This window comes from Vicugna pacos, chromosome 2 (assembly GCF_048564905.1).
Source record: "Vicugna pacos chromosome 2, VicPac4, whole genome shotgun sequence".
NCBI classification, from domain to species: domain Eukaryota; kingdom Metazoa; phylum Chordata; class Mammalia; order Artiodactyla; family Camelidae; genus Vicugna; species Vicugna pacos.
Window position 1 is genome coordinate 56,406,989 of NC_132988.1, and position 21,731 is coordinate 56,428,719.

The 21,731-nt window shown below is 34.8% G+C and overlaps 1 protein-coding gene across 1 annotated transcript in view; it reads right to left on the reverse strand.

Annotated features, from left to right (window-relative positions):
- The window catches only part of GRID2 (glutamate ionotropic receptor delta type subunit 2), a 1,264,409-nt gene that overhangs the window by 573,037 nt on the left and 669,641 nt on the right, over positions 1-21,731 (reverse strand). Inside the window, exon 4 of the mRNA XM_072940458.1 lies at positions 4,657-4,862. Coding sequence (XP_072796559.1) covers positions 4,657-4,862 — 206 coding nt within the window. The remainder of the gene's footprint in view (positions 1-4,656; positions 4,863-21,731) is intronic.

Below are 21,731 nucleotides of genomic sequence, written 5' to 3' on the forward strand. Positions count from 1 at the left end.
TTTCAACATATAAATTTTAGAGAGACACAAACATTCAAACAATAGAATGTTGATACATTAACACTGAACGCATGGCCAATGGCACTGTAACTCCTGCCCAAATGAGGCTTATGTGACACAGGTATATTTTCAGTAAGACACATCATAGCCCTCTCACTCTTAGCAACACTGGACAGCACTTCAGCACGATGCTTGGGGGCTATTTTAAATAGTGAAATCACCAACAAAAGGCATAAAATGTGCAAAAACAACACTAAATAGACTGTAGAAAGGACACTTGTTTACAATATGAGAGCTGAAACAAGAATGCAGAACGTGGTTTTCTTTGTCCTTAACTGTTAATGGGGGCTGTTGGTCAATTCAGAATTTCCACACCTCTGCAAATTTCTGTGAGTGACTGTGAAAGCATCCCTAATGCTGACTTTGGAGTTACAAATAAATTTTAGTGAGTAGTGAATTTGCAAATACAGAATCAGCAAATACGGAAGATTAACTGTATTGAAACGTATGCTGACTTTCACCGGAATCTTCACCTTCATCCTAGAACAAAGACCACACAAAGACACACATACTTCCAGTAAAATAACAGAATCTCATATGCCCAATCTAAATGTAAACTCTTGGGCAAGCCAAAATCCCTTCTTTATATGCACAGCTTTCAGTCAGCATATTGATGCATTCCTAAATATGATTGTCAACCAAGGATTATGAGACACTTGAAAACAACTGCAATGTGAAAAATATCAAGATAAAACAGGGAAAAATTTACCTTAGAATATATAGAGATTATTTGAGGAAATAAGAGAACTTAAAAATTCTAAGTAGTAACTTTTGAAAAATTAAAGATTATGTTAAAAGAAGAAAAGGCTTACCAACATGAAGTGAAATGGATAGTAACTCAGACACATAATCATGAAATTTTAAAACATTAAAGGTAAATTTCCCAAAAGGATTCAAGGTGCAAACAACAAACCACCTTCAAGTAAATAAAGATCAGACATCAGTTGGATTTCTCATCAGTTAACTGAATGTCAGATAAATGAATACTACTGATGTTTAAGGTAATTGATTTTTCAACCTAGGGATTTATAATTAGCCAACTTATGAAGAATGAAGTCAGAGTAAATGTATCTTCATAAATAAAAATAATTTCATAAATAAAACAATTCTACCTCCCACATATCCTTCCTTAGGAAGTTACCTGAGGATATTCTCCAGCAAAAATAGGATACTAAAAAACTGGAAGATACAGACTTCAGAAATTCATGGATCTGGCCCAAATGAGTGATGAAGAAAGTACCAGAAATAGGACAGGAAAGCAAGTGCTCTGAGAGGGAAGGCTCCAGGCAGGAAACAGGATTTTGAAGATTTTCACTAAAGACAGGGATTTGGAATTTATGTAGCCAACAAAGATAAAATAAAGAAAATCGTAAGAAAAGTAATAACTCAAAATATTTGAAGCTGAGTGAGAAAAAAACCTCAACAAAATCATATCCTACTACTTTGTTGTGCGGTGAAAAATATTCATAGTGATAAAAATATAGTAATCACTTTATAGATTTCCATCCTACAGAATCAACTTTTAGCCAAGGCATGAAAGATTATTTACAGTTACAGAGTAGAAAATATGTTTCTAATATGCCCAATATAAAAGTAAAGCTGTGAATCGTGGAAGTTGAGGGGCAGCAGAGTAGAAGAGTAGGTAAAGACGCTTTAGGGACACTATACTCACTGTAGTAGACAGAATAGGAGTAAAGGTGTAGCTATGTTATTTAGAGTTATTTTAAATTGTGTTATACTGAGAGGAGGTGAGGGTATTGGTAAAGCAAATGAACTAAATCTTCATTTACCATATCAGAAAGCAAATAGGTAGGAGACAAAATAATAAATCAACTAATAATAAATTAGCAGAGTAAATCAAAATACAAAAATTGAAAGTACATAGTAGCTGTATATATCAATGGAGTAATATATAACGATTAAGATTACAAGGAACACTTCATATATCTCAATGGAATGAGCTCCTAGCTGTTATTAAATAGCAAAAATCCAGGCTCAGAACTTATACCTAGCAGACCACTATTTGCATACAAAAGAGTAAAGAGTGTATATAAAAGGTCCTTTTGAACCTTTTAAATCTTGAACCAGGTGAATGTGGAGAGTATTCTGAAAGTAAATACTGATTATATTTTAAACATTAAAATAAGTAATTATTTCTCAGAAGAATAACTTGAAGGAGATATGGGTGGGCCAAGGGACTCTTGTTTTACATTATAAAACCCTTGGTTGTATTTGGTTTTTTAAACCCTGTCCATCCCTCTCTCTCTCTTTATCACCCACCCACTCACACACACACACACACACACACACTGAATTTTTGTCCATCATTGTCTGCCTAATGCATTCTTGTTCATTTTGCATGATTCTGCTAAAGCAAATTCTCTGTGAAACTTTTTCTGAGCCCAGTCAAACTCCCTGAAGAATTAGTCAGTCCTCCTATGGGACTCCAGAGCACCATTTACCTACTACTATTAGAGTATTTTCCTTTCACATTTTATTGTGTAATTACATGCCTGCTTCCTCCACTAGACTAACTGATCCTCTAAGTCAGGAACTACTCTTTGTGTCTCCAGACCTCTGGTGCTGCCTGCCTTTTGATGAACTGGTTCTAGTACTTAAGGGGTCAGCCTATTTGCTACATGGAGAAATGTTCCTAGAACTCATGGGAAAGCAGAAGGAAGCTGGGAAGTGTTTGAGAACAGCTAATTGAGCAACAGGAACCACTACACAGGTCAGAGAAGAGGACAGCCAGCTTAGGATGGGGAAGGGGGTGGGTTCACATTTTTTTTTTCTGTCATTTCTATTCACTGCTTGATACTGTAAGATGAACTTTGTCCATAAGTTATAGAGACATAAAATCAGTCATTGTGAAAGACAAACTGAGTAGGGGAAAATGGTGGCTAGGTAAAGAAAGGGAGATAAATCTCTTAGGAAAATCACAAACATAGATGTATGTGTTTGGGAACAAAGATGGAAGCTGTAGATTATTACAAGTATCAAAGTTCAGTAGCAAGGATAGGGGGCCGTAGCATCTGCTGTGTGTCAGGTATGTACTTTGTGCTAGAAAAAGTGATGTAAGTCACCATTTCTTAAGCATCTACTAGGCGCCAACTCCCACCCCACCATCTCTTTAAGGTTTATTATATCTCATTAATCAGCATTACAAATATAATAAATTGAAATCAATAATCATTTCCATTTTACTGGTGAAAAAACAGAGACTCAAAAATGTCAAGTAATTTGTTAGCTTCACATGACCAGAAAGTGGGTGACATGGCTTGTATTTGTCTGTTAAATACCACTTCTCTTTCGTGAATTTCCTGCACATGATATGCTAGGTCTGATTCAAATGTGCCTTCTCAATGAAGCCTTCTCTGATCTCTCCAACCAAAACCAACAATAGACACTTCAGCCTTATTTATTACAATTTGAATATTCCAAATCATATCATGTCTTTGTGTATTTACCTTCAATCTTACAGTAGATTTTATGTTTCTTAAAGGAAAGAGCAAACTTTTGTAAAATTGGAAATATTTTTTCCATTGAAAGAAAAACCCAGCGTTCAATGAGACCCTCTGAGTCATTTGCTAGACTTAGAAAGGTCAAAGTTCTATATTTTGTCCTTAAACTTTGTAACAAATTTTTTGATTAAAAAATGTTGATATTTTCCAAAAATTTTATTTTTTTTAGTAATTTATATCCTGTTTCAAGTTCCCTAATACTAATTATATTATAGTGTAAAGAACTTCTAACACTTTCCTAATTTGGAGGCTTTATAATAGCACTTTGGGAGCTAAAGAAAGCATAATGGAGAAATGAAGAAAAATGTACTAATCAAATAAAGTCATCAAATTTTTTTAAACTAGTAGTAAACGCCATGTGAAAGCATGTAATGTTCTAGCACTATATAAAATTTAAAAATTTGAAGTAAGGCAAAAAATGACTTGACAATAATATTTTGTAAGGCAATAGCAAAGATTTTTAGAATATAGAGATGTTATACCGATCATTAGAAAGTCTTAATTGTATTTTGAAAAAAGTTTCAGAGCTTCTAGCCAAATGAACAGATACAGTTAAAATTTTGAGGATCCAGCATCATAAAATGTACAGAGGTCATCAGTTTGCAGAGTTTCAGACAGTTTTAATTATTTGGTTTGGTACAGAGTTCACAGAGCAGAAGTAAGTCTGCTATATGTTTTTGTAAAAGTAATCATGTTTAGGCAACAATAGCCTGATTCAAGGCAATCTCTTCTCAGAAGCAAAACTTTAACTTGCATAAAAACTTTAAGTATTAGTTAGACAACCTGTTACATCCAATCAGGTAAACAGCACTTTTAAATCCCCAGAAGGTTTCTTAAAATCATCCTGGCTATGAGCCTAAATATATATATAAAAACAAAGCATTCTTGGCAATTAACTGGACAGTACGGGGTAAATGTGATGAGCAAAAATCACGGTGCTACCTCAATTAGTGCTAATGAGAGCTGTGTAGTTAATTCCCTCACACTGCTCTTAATTTTCATCTCCTCGGTGGGGTCTATTCCAAAGCATTTAATTTGTACACCCTATTCCCAGCCCACAACAATTTAAACTTACCTCAGTAATGAAGGATTTGGCTGTGGCTGGATTCATAACAAGGATGGCTCGCCTAAGAGTGTCTCGATAGCGATTCAATTCCTCTATTCTCATGGTATCAAAGAGGGTGGTGATCATTTTATTGATGTTGTTTTCTACCTTCTGAAGTGCAACATCCATCCCCTGCTGAGACACTTTGTCCAAAAATTCCTGTATTCCACGGATATCTAGGAACATCAAAAGCCCATCAAAATGTGAATTACAGCACAGAAGGGAAATAAAAGCCATTTTAGTTGTATCAGAAGAGTTTATTGTTCAGCACTGCAGGCTATCTAAAACTACTAATTGAGTAGCTGATGGAACTCTCAAATACGGTTAAGGTTGAGTACGTTAAATGTGTTTACGTGAAAGATGTAGAATTGTTATTTTTTAAATGAATTTCTCTTCACTGAGCCTTGTAGATTCTCTCTCTTCTGGAAAATGTTAGGACACGGGGGAGGGAGGTGACTGGGGAAGATCCTCACTTCCCTAAAGCAAACGTGAGATAAAGAGGGTACACTCCTTATTTTCCCTCTACATTAAAGAGTGACATTAATCTCAGGCAAAACATGGATATCATTAATGGCTGATGAATCTGAATCAAGATTACTATAATTTCTTAAAATAGGCAACAATATCACTAACCTTGACATTTTTCAATGTAAATAGAAAGAGGGTGAGCCTTGACATGTTGTCTTCAAAGGGTCTTAGGTCACCTAGACCACTAATAAATAAAACAGCTACATTTTTGCCTATTTTAGGTGTACTCCTTTGTTAGCTCATATCTGGCCTATTTGGTAGAGACGGTTTATTTTCAGGAGTATGGGGGATATACTTTGTGTGTAAAACATAAATTTTAACAAAATATTCACACACATTTTCCAAAATAAGCAAAGTTCTGAAAGATTATCAAGTAAAACGTGTCTATTTCACATTTAAATGAGAGAAAATACAGTCTAAATAAAGCGCTTAGAAATTTGTACTTTCACGTATATTTAAGCAACAATTAAGTGTCTGAAATGTTACAGGTAATTCTTCCTAGTGCCACATTGGCTGTTTATAAAAGAAGGGAATCAAAACATTGATAGGTATGATTGGAAGATGTACCTGGCACAAGATAATCTTAATATAGCAGATTCGTTCTGACTATGAAGTACTGTATATTTTTCTGTATATGCCCATGACATAAAATGTTAAAAGGAGGAAAAAAAAGAAACTAGTTAAGATAAGGAGTGAATGGAATTGTAGGTTGCATATTATGAATCGAGTTATCTCAAAATTCCTAAATTTTTGCATGCATGTAAAATTTACCTCTCAAGGACAATAATGTCATTTAAAAAAATACATTAGCAATTAAAAGCAATATATAAGCCCACAGAGTAAGAAAAAAAATAGCGACAAATTTGGAAACTAACAATTGCTCATAACCAAAGTCTATATTTGCAAGGTAACAAATTAAAAATAATAATTTTGAAACTTGCTTTTTTATGATTAGTTTTATTTTAAAACTACTACTATAAATATTGCATGTTCAGTTATCTGACTCTCAGACTCTTCACGATAGATAACTGCATAAATTTTACCTTATATTCCTTATTCCTAATTAAATTTTAAACCCAGGATGTCAGCATCATAGTGGCTTAAAAGAACAAAGCCTCATATAGAGCAGAATAAGAGGTAAAAGGAGCTGGAATAGTAAAGGTATTATATACTCATTAAATACCCAGGTCAGAAAGTTCCTAAGGATGTAAGGTACGTAAGCATGGATTAAACAAAGGGTTAGATCTGATGAAATTTAGCAGATACAGGCAGACATATAACAGAACTATGTTCACACTCAAGCAGGCCTTCTCAAACTTTGTTGTAAATCAGAATCACTTAGAAATCTTATCAAAAAGGCTGAAGCCTGGGCCCCATCTCAGAACCAATACGCCTTTAAAATATGTGTCAGAGCAGATCCTTGATTTTGAATTGTAAAGCTGTTGTTTCTTTAGTTTGTATCACTTAATGTGCACCTAAATATAAGACAGGCAAAGCCAAAAATACATTGAAATAAGTAGAGATGTTCAGAAAACACAGTGTGACCAGAGCAAAGGTTTCAGATCATTCGTGCTCTAGGAAATCTCTGCTCATAGAAATAAAATCCCAGTGCAATTTTATATCTTAACTTTGAGGGAAAAGATTGTTTAAAAAAAAATTGTAGAATACAGTACCAGATGCTGTGTGCCCAGAATACAACTGTGACTATCCCTCCCAAGACTGAGGCAGACAATAAACAAGTCCACAAAGTAATACGCAGAAGTCACACTAAGTGCCCTGAAGGAAGCAATAAGGGCGTGCTGGTAGATAATCATAGGGTGAGGAGGACGATCTCTTTTACTTAGAATACTCAAGGAAGTTTTCTCTGGAAACTGATATTTTAACTGTGATCGAAAGGATGAGAACACTTTGCCCAGAGAGATGGGATGAGGGGCCAACAGCAGTGCCCTGAGGCACGGCCAAGAGCTTGTGTCTGAAGTACCTACAGGATTTCAGCCTGGCTGCAGCCAAGCTAACGAGGGTGGAGCTTGGAAGGGCAGAGTTTGGTGAAGTTGTATGGAGAGAGAAGGTCAAATCAGATGGATCCTTATGAGACACAGAAAGAGGTTCTGATTTTTTTCTGACAGTTTTAATCGCTTGGAAGTTGTAAGCAGAGGATCTGAATATGTAGATGGTAGGCTATGTGTATGGAATGAAAAGCAGTCTGATGTGACTTAGAAAGCATGATACAAATTCAGCTTATAAATGATCTTCTCTTGATTTAAAACACTACGAACTTTTCTAGCTTTTATTTTTGACCAGAAATTTTAAAATATACTTATTGTCATTTGGCCAGAAAAGTGATATGATAAAAGATTGCTTCTGTTCCTCTGTTTCCTTAGTCTGCAGTGCTGGTTACACTGCCTAGATAAGTGATTATAAAGTTTTCAAAATTTTTTCTGATCTGTAAATGAAGACATCGTTATCTTATAGATATCTTGAAAGATTAATTAGTGAGGAGGGTGGTGTGTGTGCCTGCATGGGAAATCCCGTGTAGGTTCTCACACATGGTAGTTGTTATTATTGTTAATAGTAGTTCATAATAGCTTAAGGGACCACCCCTCTCCCCACCAATAGAACAGAATAACCTAAAGGTTTACTGATGGCTAGCTGCCCAAAATAACAAGCATAATGTTTTAGAGTCTTGGAATGCAGGAGTTAAGTGAACAATAGTAGTTTTGCTTATTTGAGAGTAACATCAAACATTTATCACTATGGAAAAATTAAAAAAGAGACTGGGCCTTTGACTTTGCCAATTTGTGAATGTGATCAACCCCCACAATTATCCAGCTACATTATCTGTGTATCTTGTTAGTTGGCAGGAAATGAGTAAAATGCTACAGGTTATAGAAATTAAAAAGACAAGAGGTGATGCCTGACCTCATAAAGCTTCCAGGCCTGTGGGATGACTAGATGTTATTTATTGATAACAGAAAGGTAAATGGCCATTTCAATAGTTCCCAGAGATTCTTAATTCTACTGACCAGATAATTATATAACAGCAAGTGATGGAAGGCTCATTGACTAAGTTATTGAACACAAGACTAGGACAAAAAAAAACTTTTTTTTCCTGGGCACTATAAAGGAACTTGAGGTAGGCAGAAAATAATGACTTCCCATATATGCCCAAGTCCTAATCCCTGGAATCTATGGATAGGTTAGGTTACAGAGCAAAGAGGAACTAATACTCCAGATGACATTAAGGTTGTCAATCACCTGACCTTAAAATAGACAGCTCCTATTACTTCAGCGGGATTAGTGTAATCACAGGGTCCTTACAATTAAAAGGAAGAGGCAGAAGAGGAGAGTCAAAGGGAGATTTGACTACCAAAGAATGAGTTGAGACTTTTTGGAAACTTCAGAGATGGATATCTGAAGGTGAAGGAAGGTGACCTTGAAAGAAGACATGTGGATGGTCCTTACACGCAGCACAAAAAACTGACTCTCCCCAAGAACCTACAGAAAGGAACACAGCCTTGCTTACACCTTGATTATGGCCCATTGTGATCCCAAGTGACCTATAGAACTGTAAGATAACAATTTGTGTTGGTTAACCCTCTAAATCTGTGATCACTTGTTACAACAGCAATAGAAAACTAATATACAAATACAGTTTAGTCCCTAGGCTGGCATTTTCCAAATTGCGGTCCACTGAATTTTATTCTAGAATCATTTGGAAAACTTGTCCAAAAAGGAATATTCCTTAGCCCCATTCCATTCCTATGGAGTGAGAAACTCTCATGACAAAACCCAGAGATTTTTAAACCTGATGATTTTTAGGAAACCAGTCTGGGAACCAGTGCTCCAACTTCTTAACGTTCTTTGTGTCACAGACTCCTCTGAGAAAAATCATAAAGGTTATGAATCCGTTTTCTCCCCAGTAAACGTACACACCCAAAACATTCTGCACACTGCCTAGATTATGGTCTCTTAGTCTAATCTGCTTGCTTCCCTTACGAGTAGTTACTGGACAAGCTGGACCAGCACAGTCACTGCTCTTAATGATTGTTTTCCTATCCATATTATATAAGAAGGTAACGTACAGATATTCACATGTTAACTGTGTGTATTACGTCTTATTTAAATAGAAGAACATGTAAAATAAAAGACATTTGTAAACTTATAAACACCTCTCCCGATAACATTTAATTACGTTCAGTTAGTATTTAGGCTAACTTTAGTTGGTTTCCAGGCCCAAGAAAAAATACGAAACTGCAGAAGACTGAGATTTCAGGGAAGAGGACTCTGAAGTAGAGATTGGAGAGTAGGAGGTTCACTAGGGACTGCTCTCAGAAGTGACACCTGTGTGACAAGGAATGGGGGCAAAGGTCTGCAGAGGGAAAGCTGTGACGCAGTCCCAGCAGAAGCCTGCAGAGAGCTCTGGAAGTGACATGGCCTTCAGGGTTATCCCAAGTTCGAGCTGGTGGAAGGAGGGCTTTGATAATGCTGCATGGACTTTGGTCCATGGCTCTCTTCAGCTGAGGGCAATTCCTGGAAAGGATAGTCAGCTGCCAGAACTCTCCTTGCCGCTGGGAGAATAAGTCCTTCACTTTTGAAGGGGAATTTGGGTGGTACAGGACAGAATGCATCCAGAAATTTTCCTCACATTTATGGATTCAAAGGTTGTTGTTTTGATTTTCAGGGTAATTTGACACAAAAAGCCCTTATTAGTCATTTCTAGTCAATATTTCATCTTTTTTTCTTTCTTTTTTAAATAATTTTTATTTAAATTTTATTACCGGGACATCTTTCTTTTTTGAAACAATTTTTTATCTTGGGGAAACACACTATACTTGATGGCAGAAAACCAGGCTTGGATGCTTACTTTGTTAACCACACAGTTCTGTGAACTCAGTATCAGTTTCATAGGTGCCATCTGTTGTTTTTACCTTCCCAGTATTTCTCCCCCTTTACTCAAATAACAAAACCTTATTTTACATTGAACACATACGTGTTCCATATGTGCTCAACCCTCTGCATTTATTACCAGATGGTCAACCTGAGCTCTCCATGTTTTTGGCCTAATAATTAGTTCACAGATAGTCACAGGGCCCAAGTAATGACTGAAATTTCATATATGGATAAGGAAGAAAAAAAAGATCTTTCTTTTGTATCACAAGTTGTAATGATGCAGTCTTGGAATTGCAAGAGCCAGCGTGTCTAGTGAGAAACTGAGAATGTAGCCAGCAAGTGAAGTGGAACAGAGACAAGCTGGCCATTTCTTAGACTTCCCAACTACACAAGTTACTATTTTTTTCTCTTTTTTTGCTTATCTAGTTTGAAATGAGCTGTCACTTTCAAGAGAAAGGATGTTGATTAATGCATAGTCTTTTGATCAACCTCTGGTAGTCTGGTAATGAAGGTGAAGGCACAGTTCCTGTTCTTGAAGTACATCGTTTAGTGGAGAAATGACAATTTAAACCAGTAATTGTTTTAATGTGGTTAATGTCAATTAAAGAAATATAACAAAAGAATAGAAGCACAGGGAAAGTAACAATTGATCACACCTTACTGATGCAAAAATAAAGTTACATCACCTAATCACTGAGTTATTTTAGTAAAAGTAAGTAAGGTGCGTGAAATATTGAAGCAGTTTGTAAACTGCAACTTTCTATGCAATGTACATTCTCATAATCAAGACTTTACTAACCCAGTCAAAAGTCCCATTTGTTTTTAATTTCCTTAGGCTGTTTTTTTCTTTGTTTGTTTATTTATTTATGCCTATGGAAAAATGGAAAACAAAAAAAAATCATGATAGGGACTAAAAGTTGATCTAGGTAACACCCTTAGAACTTGGTATTCTAGCAACTATCAATTTTTGTGATATTTAATTTCTGTTACTTACTTAGACCAACTTCTCACAACTCTCCAGGAGGTAGTGGCTGATTGAAGTACAATGATTTGTTTTACTAAATTGTGTAAAACAATGACTTTATTATAATCACTGGTGTAAGATTAAATTTAACCTCTCTACTATAAATGGCTTACCTTAAACTAGATTAAAGTAGAAAAATCCCAGGCGATATTAGAATCTAATGTATAAACACATTTCTAAACTAACCCCCAAACCAGAAATACGGTACCCTATTGTTCGTCCTAAACCAGTGGTCAGCATCCAGACAGATCGCTTTTAGAATCAAGTCTCTGCTTACTCTGTGCCACGCATTGTGGGAGGTCCTTGGAAGAGAACGTTTGGCAAGACGATCCCTGCTCTCAAGGAGCTTGCTAGCTACACATCTGATGATAACACTGCCCCTACTACAGGTAGAAAAATCTTACAGTACTACTCATTTTCAAGACTGTAGTTGCCATTTAAATTTAGTGGCATTCTCTAGAATATATTAATTTTCAGCCTGATCATTGTATTCAAATATCACCTTTAAAATATTGAATTTGGTAGGAAAAGATATTTGTAACTTAGGCTTTGTAAGTCTAAATTTTTTTCCTCTACTCAACTCCTTCATTTGAGTAGATAACACACATTTAATCATTTTGATCACTTAATGCTTTGAAGATCTCACTGAGCAAGAGATGTCAGTACTGCATCATTGAATCTTGATGTTTCTGAAATTATGACAGAATGTCAAGCTTTAAAATTAATATTTAGAATCTTGTAACTTTTTTTTTAAGGTAAAAAGAAATACATCACACTGCTGGACACATGTGATACATTAAGCTGAACGGCCCTTCCCAACATATGAATAGCAAAATCTATCAATACCTTGTTTCCTGGGAGGAAAAAAGGGGTTTTAACCATTGAGTTATTTTAAATTTTTTGTTTAGAAGAACACTTTCTTCAAGGAATTTGAGTCATTAACTGAGTATTGCCTTGTCATTTGTAGTATATTTAGAAAATAAAGATAATAATGTGCTGTATTAGATTTTGAGGTGGCACAATCCAGCAATAGAGATCCACTGAGATTTTCTACTTGATAAAAACTTGTGATTTTAACTTTGGGACATAGTATTTCAGTATAAGAGTCATTTTTACAGTAATGCTGGCTCAATATTTTTTAGGACACACATTGATGAATAAACCCAAAGTAGTAGAATGTCATTCTTGCCTACCTGACATAATATATACTACTGCAAACAAAATAGTTCAATAAGATGCCTGGATTAATCCTATGCTCATTGATGCACACAGAAGTAAATGAGAGAACTGAAAGCTGGTAAGTGGCCAAATGGGTAATAAACTATTTTAAGACTGTCTGGAGAGGAGAGTTAATAATATTATAGTCATCAGACATTTGGAAACACCCTCAGGGTAATTATAAACATTTGCTATAAATTAAGAGGAATGTGTCCATTTTATAGGCCTTGATTAAACCTACATCAGGACTGCACAGAATAAATATTATAATTCCTAGGAACGCATTCATGATGATGGCCGTTCAATGTTCATTTCAAAAGGTTCTACCATATGGCAGTTTAATTGTAAGGAAGGTGATGTACTGAAGGGCAGTGCTTAAGGTCACTCAACTATGTACTGACCTTTAACCTGGGATCATTAAATCAGTGTTTTCAGAATGCAGGGGAGTCCATAAATAATCCATTCGCTAATCCTTAAAGTTGAATTTATTTCTTTCTTTGTTTTTGTGCATATGGATGTCAAAAAGTAAGTATTTCCATACACAGAGAGAAGTATATTTTGATTTTGTCATTTCCATGCTAAGATATTTTATCAACACCTATTATATACTACTAGGTCACTGATTTTCAGAAAACTTAGTTTAACAAATTATAGTAGATGTTTACACGTGAGTAAAAGTTTTTTTTTTTTTACATTTTTTATTGATTCATAATCATTTTACAGTGTTGTGTGTGAGTAAAAGTTTTGTTGTAACTTAGAAGACTATCCTGAAACCTTAAGGAAAATGTCAGAAAAGCTAAGAAATTAAAAGAAGTTTAAATTAACCAAAACAAACAAATCAAACTAAACTTAAGAAAGGAGTATTTTAAAAGCAATTTTAAATAGGAAATTAGTAAGATAAACTTTTATAATTTTATATGTTGTAATTTAACAATATTAAATTTAAAATTAAGTTAATCAAACTACAATAATCTAATTAATATTTAAATATTTATTTTCTTCTTATAAGCAAGGTTTCCTTCAAACTGGAAAGGAAAGCACATGTGTCCACATATGCCTACTCTTCACCCAGAGGGTCTTCATGTAACTCAGGCTGGTGATTGAGTGCCACCATGTCCCAGACCTAATTATTTGGTTTAAGGTTTAGCACAGGACCCAAACAGAGCCTGAGATTTGATATGTGGACAAACAGCAATATGTATGATGTTGATATACAGACAAAGAAGGAAAAGGATCTTTTTTTTAGTATAATGATCTATAAGAATATGCTTGGAGTCACCAATGCCATCTGTCTTGCTTAAGAAGGAAGATAATACACAAAAAGAAGATTTAGCCAACTACTTCCAATAAGTTCGTGTCTCTGCATCACCACTGTAACAAGCTCCTTAGATCCCTATCATCACTGTATCCCTCCATGCTCCTTAACTGGACCCATTGACTAGTTTTTGAATAGATTCATCCCAATACTAGGCTATGGGACCAATATTTTTTTAAACAAAGGAAATTAAATAACCCAAATAGCTCCTTTGATGAAATGTACATCAACCTTCCTGCTTATGTCAGTCTTGTAAATCAGTTCTGTTCAGTCCACTCATCCACGAAATTCAACTTTTCTTTCAATATTCTCAGAATAGAAACCTCCCATTAAGTCAATCTATATGCTTTTATTCTATTTTGAAGACAAGACATTCCTTTATCTTTTTGGCTTCTGTATACTGTCAATTCCAAGACTCCCTGACTCAGGAATCTAGCCACTGGCTGGTACATTCAACTAATTCCTTGCTTAGACCTCTCTGATAGTGAGCCTGCCTGGCCGACGACTAACTGCTTTTAATGAGCCTCCCTAAATATCATATTCCACGTACTTGACCAAATTTCCTCTCAGAAATTTGGCTTAAAGCATAAACAGCACGCTAAACAAATTGAGGATGATGCAAAATTGGAAGGATAGGGCAAAATAACAAGTAATACAATAAAGATTTAACAAAATTTTACAAAGGCAAAAAATACGAGAAAACACAAGAAGATACAAATGTTTTTTGTTTTGCTAAAAAGAGGTAAAGGTCTCCCCTCTCTTAGGCAATAAAATAGCATGTGGCACATTGTGTAATCAGTAAATGTGTCAGACTATATACAAAAATACTGAAAAAATAGAATAGATACAGGCATTTACAAAGGTGGACTATCTGAAAAGTATGTCAAGTTGAAAATGGTAAACTGTTCTTGGTACTTAGGCAGTAGAAGACTAAGTAGGCTCATGGCTTATAATCATTTTCTTTACTTATTGATAAATGTTTGCAAACAAAAGGATTATTTATTTTATATTATCCCAGAAATGGACTGTTTTGTCCAATACATTTTAAGTTTCATATAATGAAAAACTTCCTGACAATTAGAAATATCCAGTATCTATAATAAGAAATAGGCTCTTTCAGAATATAATAAATTCTTTTCTGTTTGAAGTATATGACAGAAACAATAATACCAGTTAAAGATAATGAGGAGGATGTCTTCTGAAATTTGTCTCCAAATGCCTCACCTAGGAACAAAGCTGGTTGTATCAGAAACACCTGGGTAATGTTAAAATATGTATGTTTCTAGTGCTTATCTTGCAATAATTCTGTTTCCAGGGGTCTATAATGCCAAACAGCTTTCCATAGTAATTGTACATTTTTACATCCAGCCACAAAGTTGGAGAGTTCCAGTTTGCCACATTCTTGCCTGCATGTAGTACTGGCCTTCAGCCAATATAATGGGTACAGACTGGTATCCTGATTTAATTTGCATAAACCTGTGGACTAAAATTGTTCAGCACCTCTTCTTGTGTTTATTGGCTATTTACATATCTTCTTATATAAATTGTCTGCATAACTTTTTTTCACACTTTTAATTGTATATTTTTGTTGGTCTCATACTGTTGCTATGTAGGAGTTTAGTTTGTGTAATTCTCTGAACTATTTACATAGCCCATTTATTTACACACGTTTTTCAGATATGTGTATTGAAATCTATTCCCCAGTTTGTAGTCTGCCAATTTATTTTCTTAATGGTGTCTATTATGAGCAGAAAGTTTTCATTTTGATGAAGTCCAAATTGCTGCTAGCTTTTTTGATTAGTTCTTGATGTGTTTAAGAAATCTGTTTACCCCAGAGTCATGAAGATTTTCTCTTATCTTTCCTTCTAAAAGATTTATAATTCTAGCTTTTAGTTTAGGTCTGTGATCAATCTTGAGTTAATTTTTGTATGGTGTGATAAATATGTTAAAGTTTTATGTTTTCTTTTCATACAGATCCAGAGTCTTCTTAGTACTAATGGTTAAGAGCACACCACCACTGACTAGGCACACTGGTCAATAGCAAAGTGACTGTGTATGTGCAGGTAAATTTTTGAACTCTATGATCTATTTGTAAATCCTAGGCCTGTATGAAAAATCAGATAAAACACTGAATCTAATTTTTCTCCAATACAAGTTCTTTAGATATTCCATATGAATTTTAGAATCAGCTTTCAATATTCAATCAGTTTTTGAATCAATATTTTCAAAAGAGTCTTACATTTTTACTTCCTCTACAAACTGTATTCAATATTAACTTTTATTTCTTGCTTTATTTCAGTGGCTAGGACCTTCAGTACAACATTTTCTTATGCAGACAGTGACATTTTCTCTTTTATTCCTGATATTAATAAATTTTACTTTCTCTGTGTGTGTTTTATTATAATGGTTTTGCTTTTGTTAAGAGTTTATCAATTTTATTAATCTTTACAGAGTATTAGTAATTTTAGATTTTGCTAGTTTTCTTTATTGTTTGTTTTCCATTTCATTAATTTTCATTTTTTTAAAAAAATTGTTTTCTTTCTTGTACTTAGGCTTTCATATAGCCTTATTTTGTTACATTCTGAAGTTGGAAGTTTAATTTCTTTCTAATTAAGCCTTGCTTTAAAAAAAAAATGTAAGTGTAGGTTTTTGTTTTTGTTTTGTAGTTATTGTGCTTGGGGCTCAATGGGCTGATGTCCTTCCTGGGCATGATGCTTCTTTCTGTTTCTCCAGATCAGCCCGGATGGCAGCTTGGCCTAAACGGCGCTTAGGAGATTCGGACTTAATTCTGTTTCAGACTCCTAGTCTTTTATTAGATGAACATGACACTGTATCATAAGGATAATGGGCACATTGTGAGTATACTTTGTCAAGTCTCCCTATAGTGACCAATGCAGGCTGAAGTGGGGAACATAATTGGCTTCCATAATTTTTATAAAGTGTACTTATATTTCTTGTACCTGACCATTTCTGATGAAAGGTTTGAGTACAAATAGGAGTTAATGGGGAAAAAAATGAAACTACAGCTACTGAGACGGGACACACCAAATTTCTGGAGCTGGAGGGAGAGAAGCAACCCCAACACTTGGGAAGGGAACATCTTTACACCTCCTAAGAAGTAGGGAGAGGAGATGGACATTAATGGTCTTTGTCTTTCAGAAGAATTTTTTTTTCTTTAAAGAATACACCCTGGTGCACACTTTTGAAACAGGTATAAGCGCCTTAAATTTGACTGCCAGGTATGCTATTCCTTCCCAGAGGGCTAGCCTCACAACTTGATCACCATTCCCCTAATCTTACCAAAATGTCTACTGAAAACAGTGGGGGATATACTTCTTATGCAAAACACCTGTTAGTGTCTCCAAATACCTTCTCCACCGTATTCTCATTGATTACATAGAGAGATAAGAAGGTTCCCAGACTGGTGCCCTAGAACAGAAATTGGTAAGCAATTTCTTAAAGGGCCAGCTTGTAATATTTTAGGCATATGGGTTATATTGCTTCTATTGAAAATGCTCAACTCTGCTACTGTAGTTCAAAAGCAGGCAGAGAATATGTAAACAAATGTGTATGCTGTGTTGCAACGAAACTTTATTTACAAAAAGAAGTTTCAGGTCTTACAGGTAGAGTATTGATCTCTGGAACACACAAGAAGGACAGACTGCACTCACTGCCCTCAGGCTGTCCCTTCTAAACAAGAGCTGGACTCAAATAGTCTATATAAATTGAGAACTCGTAGCACCACTAGCTGGCAAGGAGGTCAAGTTGGAGGCCATACTGATGTGTGTCCCCTTTCAGGACACATGGTGAGCAGGTTTACTAGAAGCCTATTATAAAAACTACAGGTTTGCTAAATTGGGGTTCCTTCACTCTCATACAAGCCCACAGCATGTACAAATCCACCTAAGCAGCTCCACATAGCCTTGCTGTACCTGAGGCTGAGAGAAACTGACATTAATATAAGGCTCATGCTGCTTGCTGTGCCCTGAGTACTAACGTCTTCTCTCTCTAATCCAGGAGCGCAGTGTTTTCTGCCAGCATCCATAGAATTGAGGCAGACTAACTTGTGAGCTTGCAAGTAGGATAAAATCTCAGACCCATCACAGTAATTGGCAGTAGCACATCACAACCCCCAGCTATAGGCAATCCTGGGAAATACAGTTTTTCAGCTGGAAGTACAGCTCTCTCACACAAATTTGGCATTTTGTTAGCAAATTTAAAAGGGAGGATGGTTACTGTATATGCAAGTGGCTATTTCTGCCGAGAGGTCAGCCTGCTTTGACCCAGTGATTGTCCTGTTTCCATGCTTCCAATGACAACGAAACTTTCCAAACTGACATACAGTGTTCATCCCTGAATGATGTTAATATTTTGAAGATCTGCAGGCTTATAGTCATTGTCTGTCTTTAATAAAGATGGTTCTATAATTTCATTTGTAAACTTTTGTTTTTATTTCAGTGTCAGAAATTAATCTTATTCTTATTTCTATAGCATCAAAATAGTCTAGTGGTTGAAAGCAGGGACTATGGAAGAGATTATCAGCGTTTGAATTCAGGCTTGTTGGACTTACTTCTGAATCACCTGATCTCTTACTACCTCAGTTTTTTCCTTTGTAAATATCATCATCATCATCATCATCATCATCATCACCATCATCATCATCATCACCATCTACCTCAGAGAGCTGCATGAGGATTAAATGAGATGAACAGAGCCTGGGTATAATAAGTGTTCTCTCTAAGATTGTCTCTTGTTATTATATTCTTGGGCAACAGTTGACTGCAACCTCTTTATATTCATTATACATGGTTAGAAGCATAAGCTCTGGTCAGACTTTAAATCTCAGCTATGTTTTGTGAACACATTACCCATGGGTTGTTTCTGTTTTTCTATTTGAAAATTGTGATAACAATATTATCCACCTCATAGTGCTATTGAGAAGGTTCAATGATACAATGTAAAATACTGATTCTAGTATGTGGCAAATAAAAATGATCAGGGATATTACTTTTAATACTTTTATTGCTGCAAGATTTGTTCACTCTTTCTGTCTTTTGGAGTGGCTGTCTCTCACACACTGTGAAAGTTAAGTAGGATTCTGAGAGGCAATAGTCAAGATCAAAGTCTATCCATAAAGCCTTCTTTGATCACTGCTGCCGAAATTACACACTTTTCTTCATTACACAACACTAGCACTCAGTTTGCATCGTTCATGACACAACATACTATTTTCTCTATTAAGGGAGTCATATAACTATTTTTCCTTTTTGTTAATTGTAAGCCTCTTAAAGGCAAAGACTACTTTCTGTAAAAGTTTTAATCTCATATTTTGCATTTGCACTAAGTGAGCTATGAACACTTCCTGAATGACACATTTTTAAAAGTTCAACACTTCCTCTTTTCAAACCTTTTAAAAAATATCTTGAATCAATCCATTAAATAGCTTCACATTTTTTCCCCACTCTTCATCCATTTACTTAGAATCAAAGACTTGAATTTTCTTTGTTAAGGAATTTAAAGTAGACTTTTATACTGTCCCCTTAATCATAATTAACTGCTTTTGAAAAAAGTGTTTCTCTAATTTGCTGGATATAGATACCTAATCCTTTTTTAAAAGTGTACTTTTCTAAGCAAAATACATTTTCAATAACATTTGGCTCCAGCAGGCTGCCTGATTCCATCCATGGATGATGCTTAATCCATTTCTTCATGAAAGTAATTCCTGATAACCAAGATAAAAGTCAAATATAATTCCAATGTTTGAACTTAAAATGATGACACTGATGAATGGATATGTAAATACATGTAGTCCTCTTCAAGGTACAAAGTATTTGGGTAGCTTGATGTTTACTTTGGACTCTAGCCCAGCTCTTTACTAGTAAGATTTATTATAAGTATCAAAGAAAAATTTTCTTTCATTAAACAAATGTATTACTGGAAATAATTTTAATAGTACAAGCTGGGTACTCTTTCATGAATTATTAAGTTAAATTATAAGTTAAAATTAAGTTTATCATCAGAGTAAAGGAAAGTGCTTTTTATTATTCCCAAAACAAACACTGCTTCTAACAGAGGATCCAGTCAAACACTGTGATTGTAGCATCCTATTTATTCAAAGGAAAACAAACAAAAAAAAAGAGAGTGAAGAATTTCAAATGTATGCAAATGAGTCTGTGTGACTATGAATTTAGTGTACTTAAAAAAAATATATTTATCTCATCAGTAATAAAAGTGTCTTCTCTTGTGAGAATTTCCTAACCTGCAATCCATGTAGGACTTGGAAGTAAGATAACAAGGGATTTTCTTTCCTCATGGACTTTTATAAATAAAGAGTAAAATTCTTATTTAAATGTTTTAAAAATATCTTCATCAAACATTACTGTTGTGTTCTTTATTTTACAAGACTATTTTGTTAGGACTAACTAAAAAGTGTTTTCTCCCCTTTAAGAGTTAGGATTTAAATATTCATTATTTCAAGTTATGTTTGAGTAGAGGTCATAAAAATACCATTTATGGTTATAAATATCATAGATAATCTGGGAAAAAAGTGGCAAAGGCATACTTAGCACACTGATTCCAGAGATAGAGCTTACCATGTTTACCAAGTAATCCTATCAATGAACATCCGTTTTGTGTCCCATCCTTACTTTTACTGATGAGCCAATTATTTTTCATTTCCTTTTTGTTTATTTTATTCATTTCAGTCTCTTCATCTTTGTTCTGTGACCCTTAAATAATATGAATTAAGAAACAAAATAAAGATTTCCGTCCCGGAGACAAAGAACTATGCTTTTAGAGGGTGCCACAGAATTTTGGCTGAAGCCTACCCATCAAGTTTAATGGAACTCTGCTGCCAAAACCCCATGCGACCTTTGCATATTTAGGGCTAATGTAACTGCCACTTGCTCTCCCTCCCTGGGAGTCCACAGAAGCTCTTATTTGCTGCTTCCCAGATTTCTGCCAACCTGTTTGTGCTCAGTTCTGTTGATGCCACTTTCTGGCTCACTCTTGTGTAACTGTTCTCCAAGATAGCTCACAATGCTGAGCAGATTAGGATAAGAAAAGTCTTATTTTAAAATAGTTATTTATTTGCTAAGAAAAATAAGCTGCACTATAGAGGGTAAAGCCTTCTTGATTTTTTAAAGAAAAATGTAAAAACTAGGCCCATCTCTATTGACTAGAACATCTCTGAGACTTGTTCTTAAGGCAAATCTCTAAGGAAACATGTTTCAAAATATATATCTTCATCAAAATCTGTTTATTTCCTCTCATTTTATTAATCTCTACTCTGTTTCTTCTCTCCTGGTGTTGAAAATAAGAGAGAAGCTATATTTGAACATCTCTGAGGTCAGTCAACTAGAAAACAGGTAGATTAATTCAGGAAAAAATATTTAAACAAAAGTGGTATTTTTGCTTATTTTCTTAATGTAACATAAGTGAAAATAATGAGACAAACTGTCTTATTTTCAAATTATGGCAAATTTAGGGAAAATGCCTTGTGTTTTACCTTACAAAGTTAAATTAATTAGTTAATTTTGTACTAAATATTTTTGTGAGCTTTCATACTGTAGATAATATGCTGGGCTAAATATAAAGTAATATAAAGTCAGTGATCCCCAAAGAGTTAAATACAAGTAGATACTGAAGTCTACCCAAGGGTGTAGGCAAGATACATCAGATTTTTTTGAACCAATAAACAGAAATGGGCAATTTTTTTTCAGTGTTCCAGGATCTGTCCAAAATGATTTATTAGTATTATATAGAGGTATGCATGTCTTTGAAAGGGGAGAAAGGTAGTATTGTCTTTATGACTTCCCATTATTTGAAAGATCAAGGTACACTGGAGTCAGATTCCCTTTAGAAACATTTATAAACTGAGCATTAAGTACAGGTATTTATTTTTTAAACTGAATTCAAAGGGATACAAAAAATTGAACGTTGAAGTCTGAATCAAATTTTTTGTTGTCGTTGCTAGATTTGTAAGAAGGATATGACGGGACCAGAAAACCACAAATAATAATGGGTACGCTCCTCAAGTTCTGCAAGATTCAATGAAGTTTCTTGCCATGC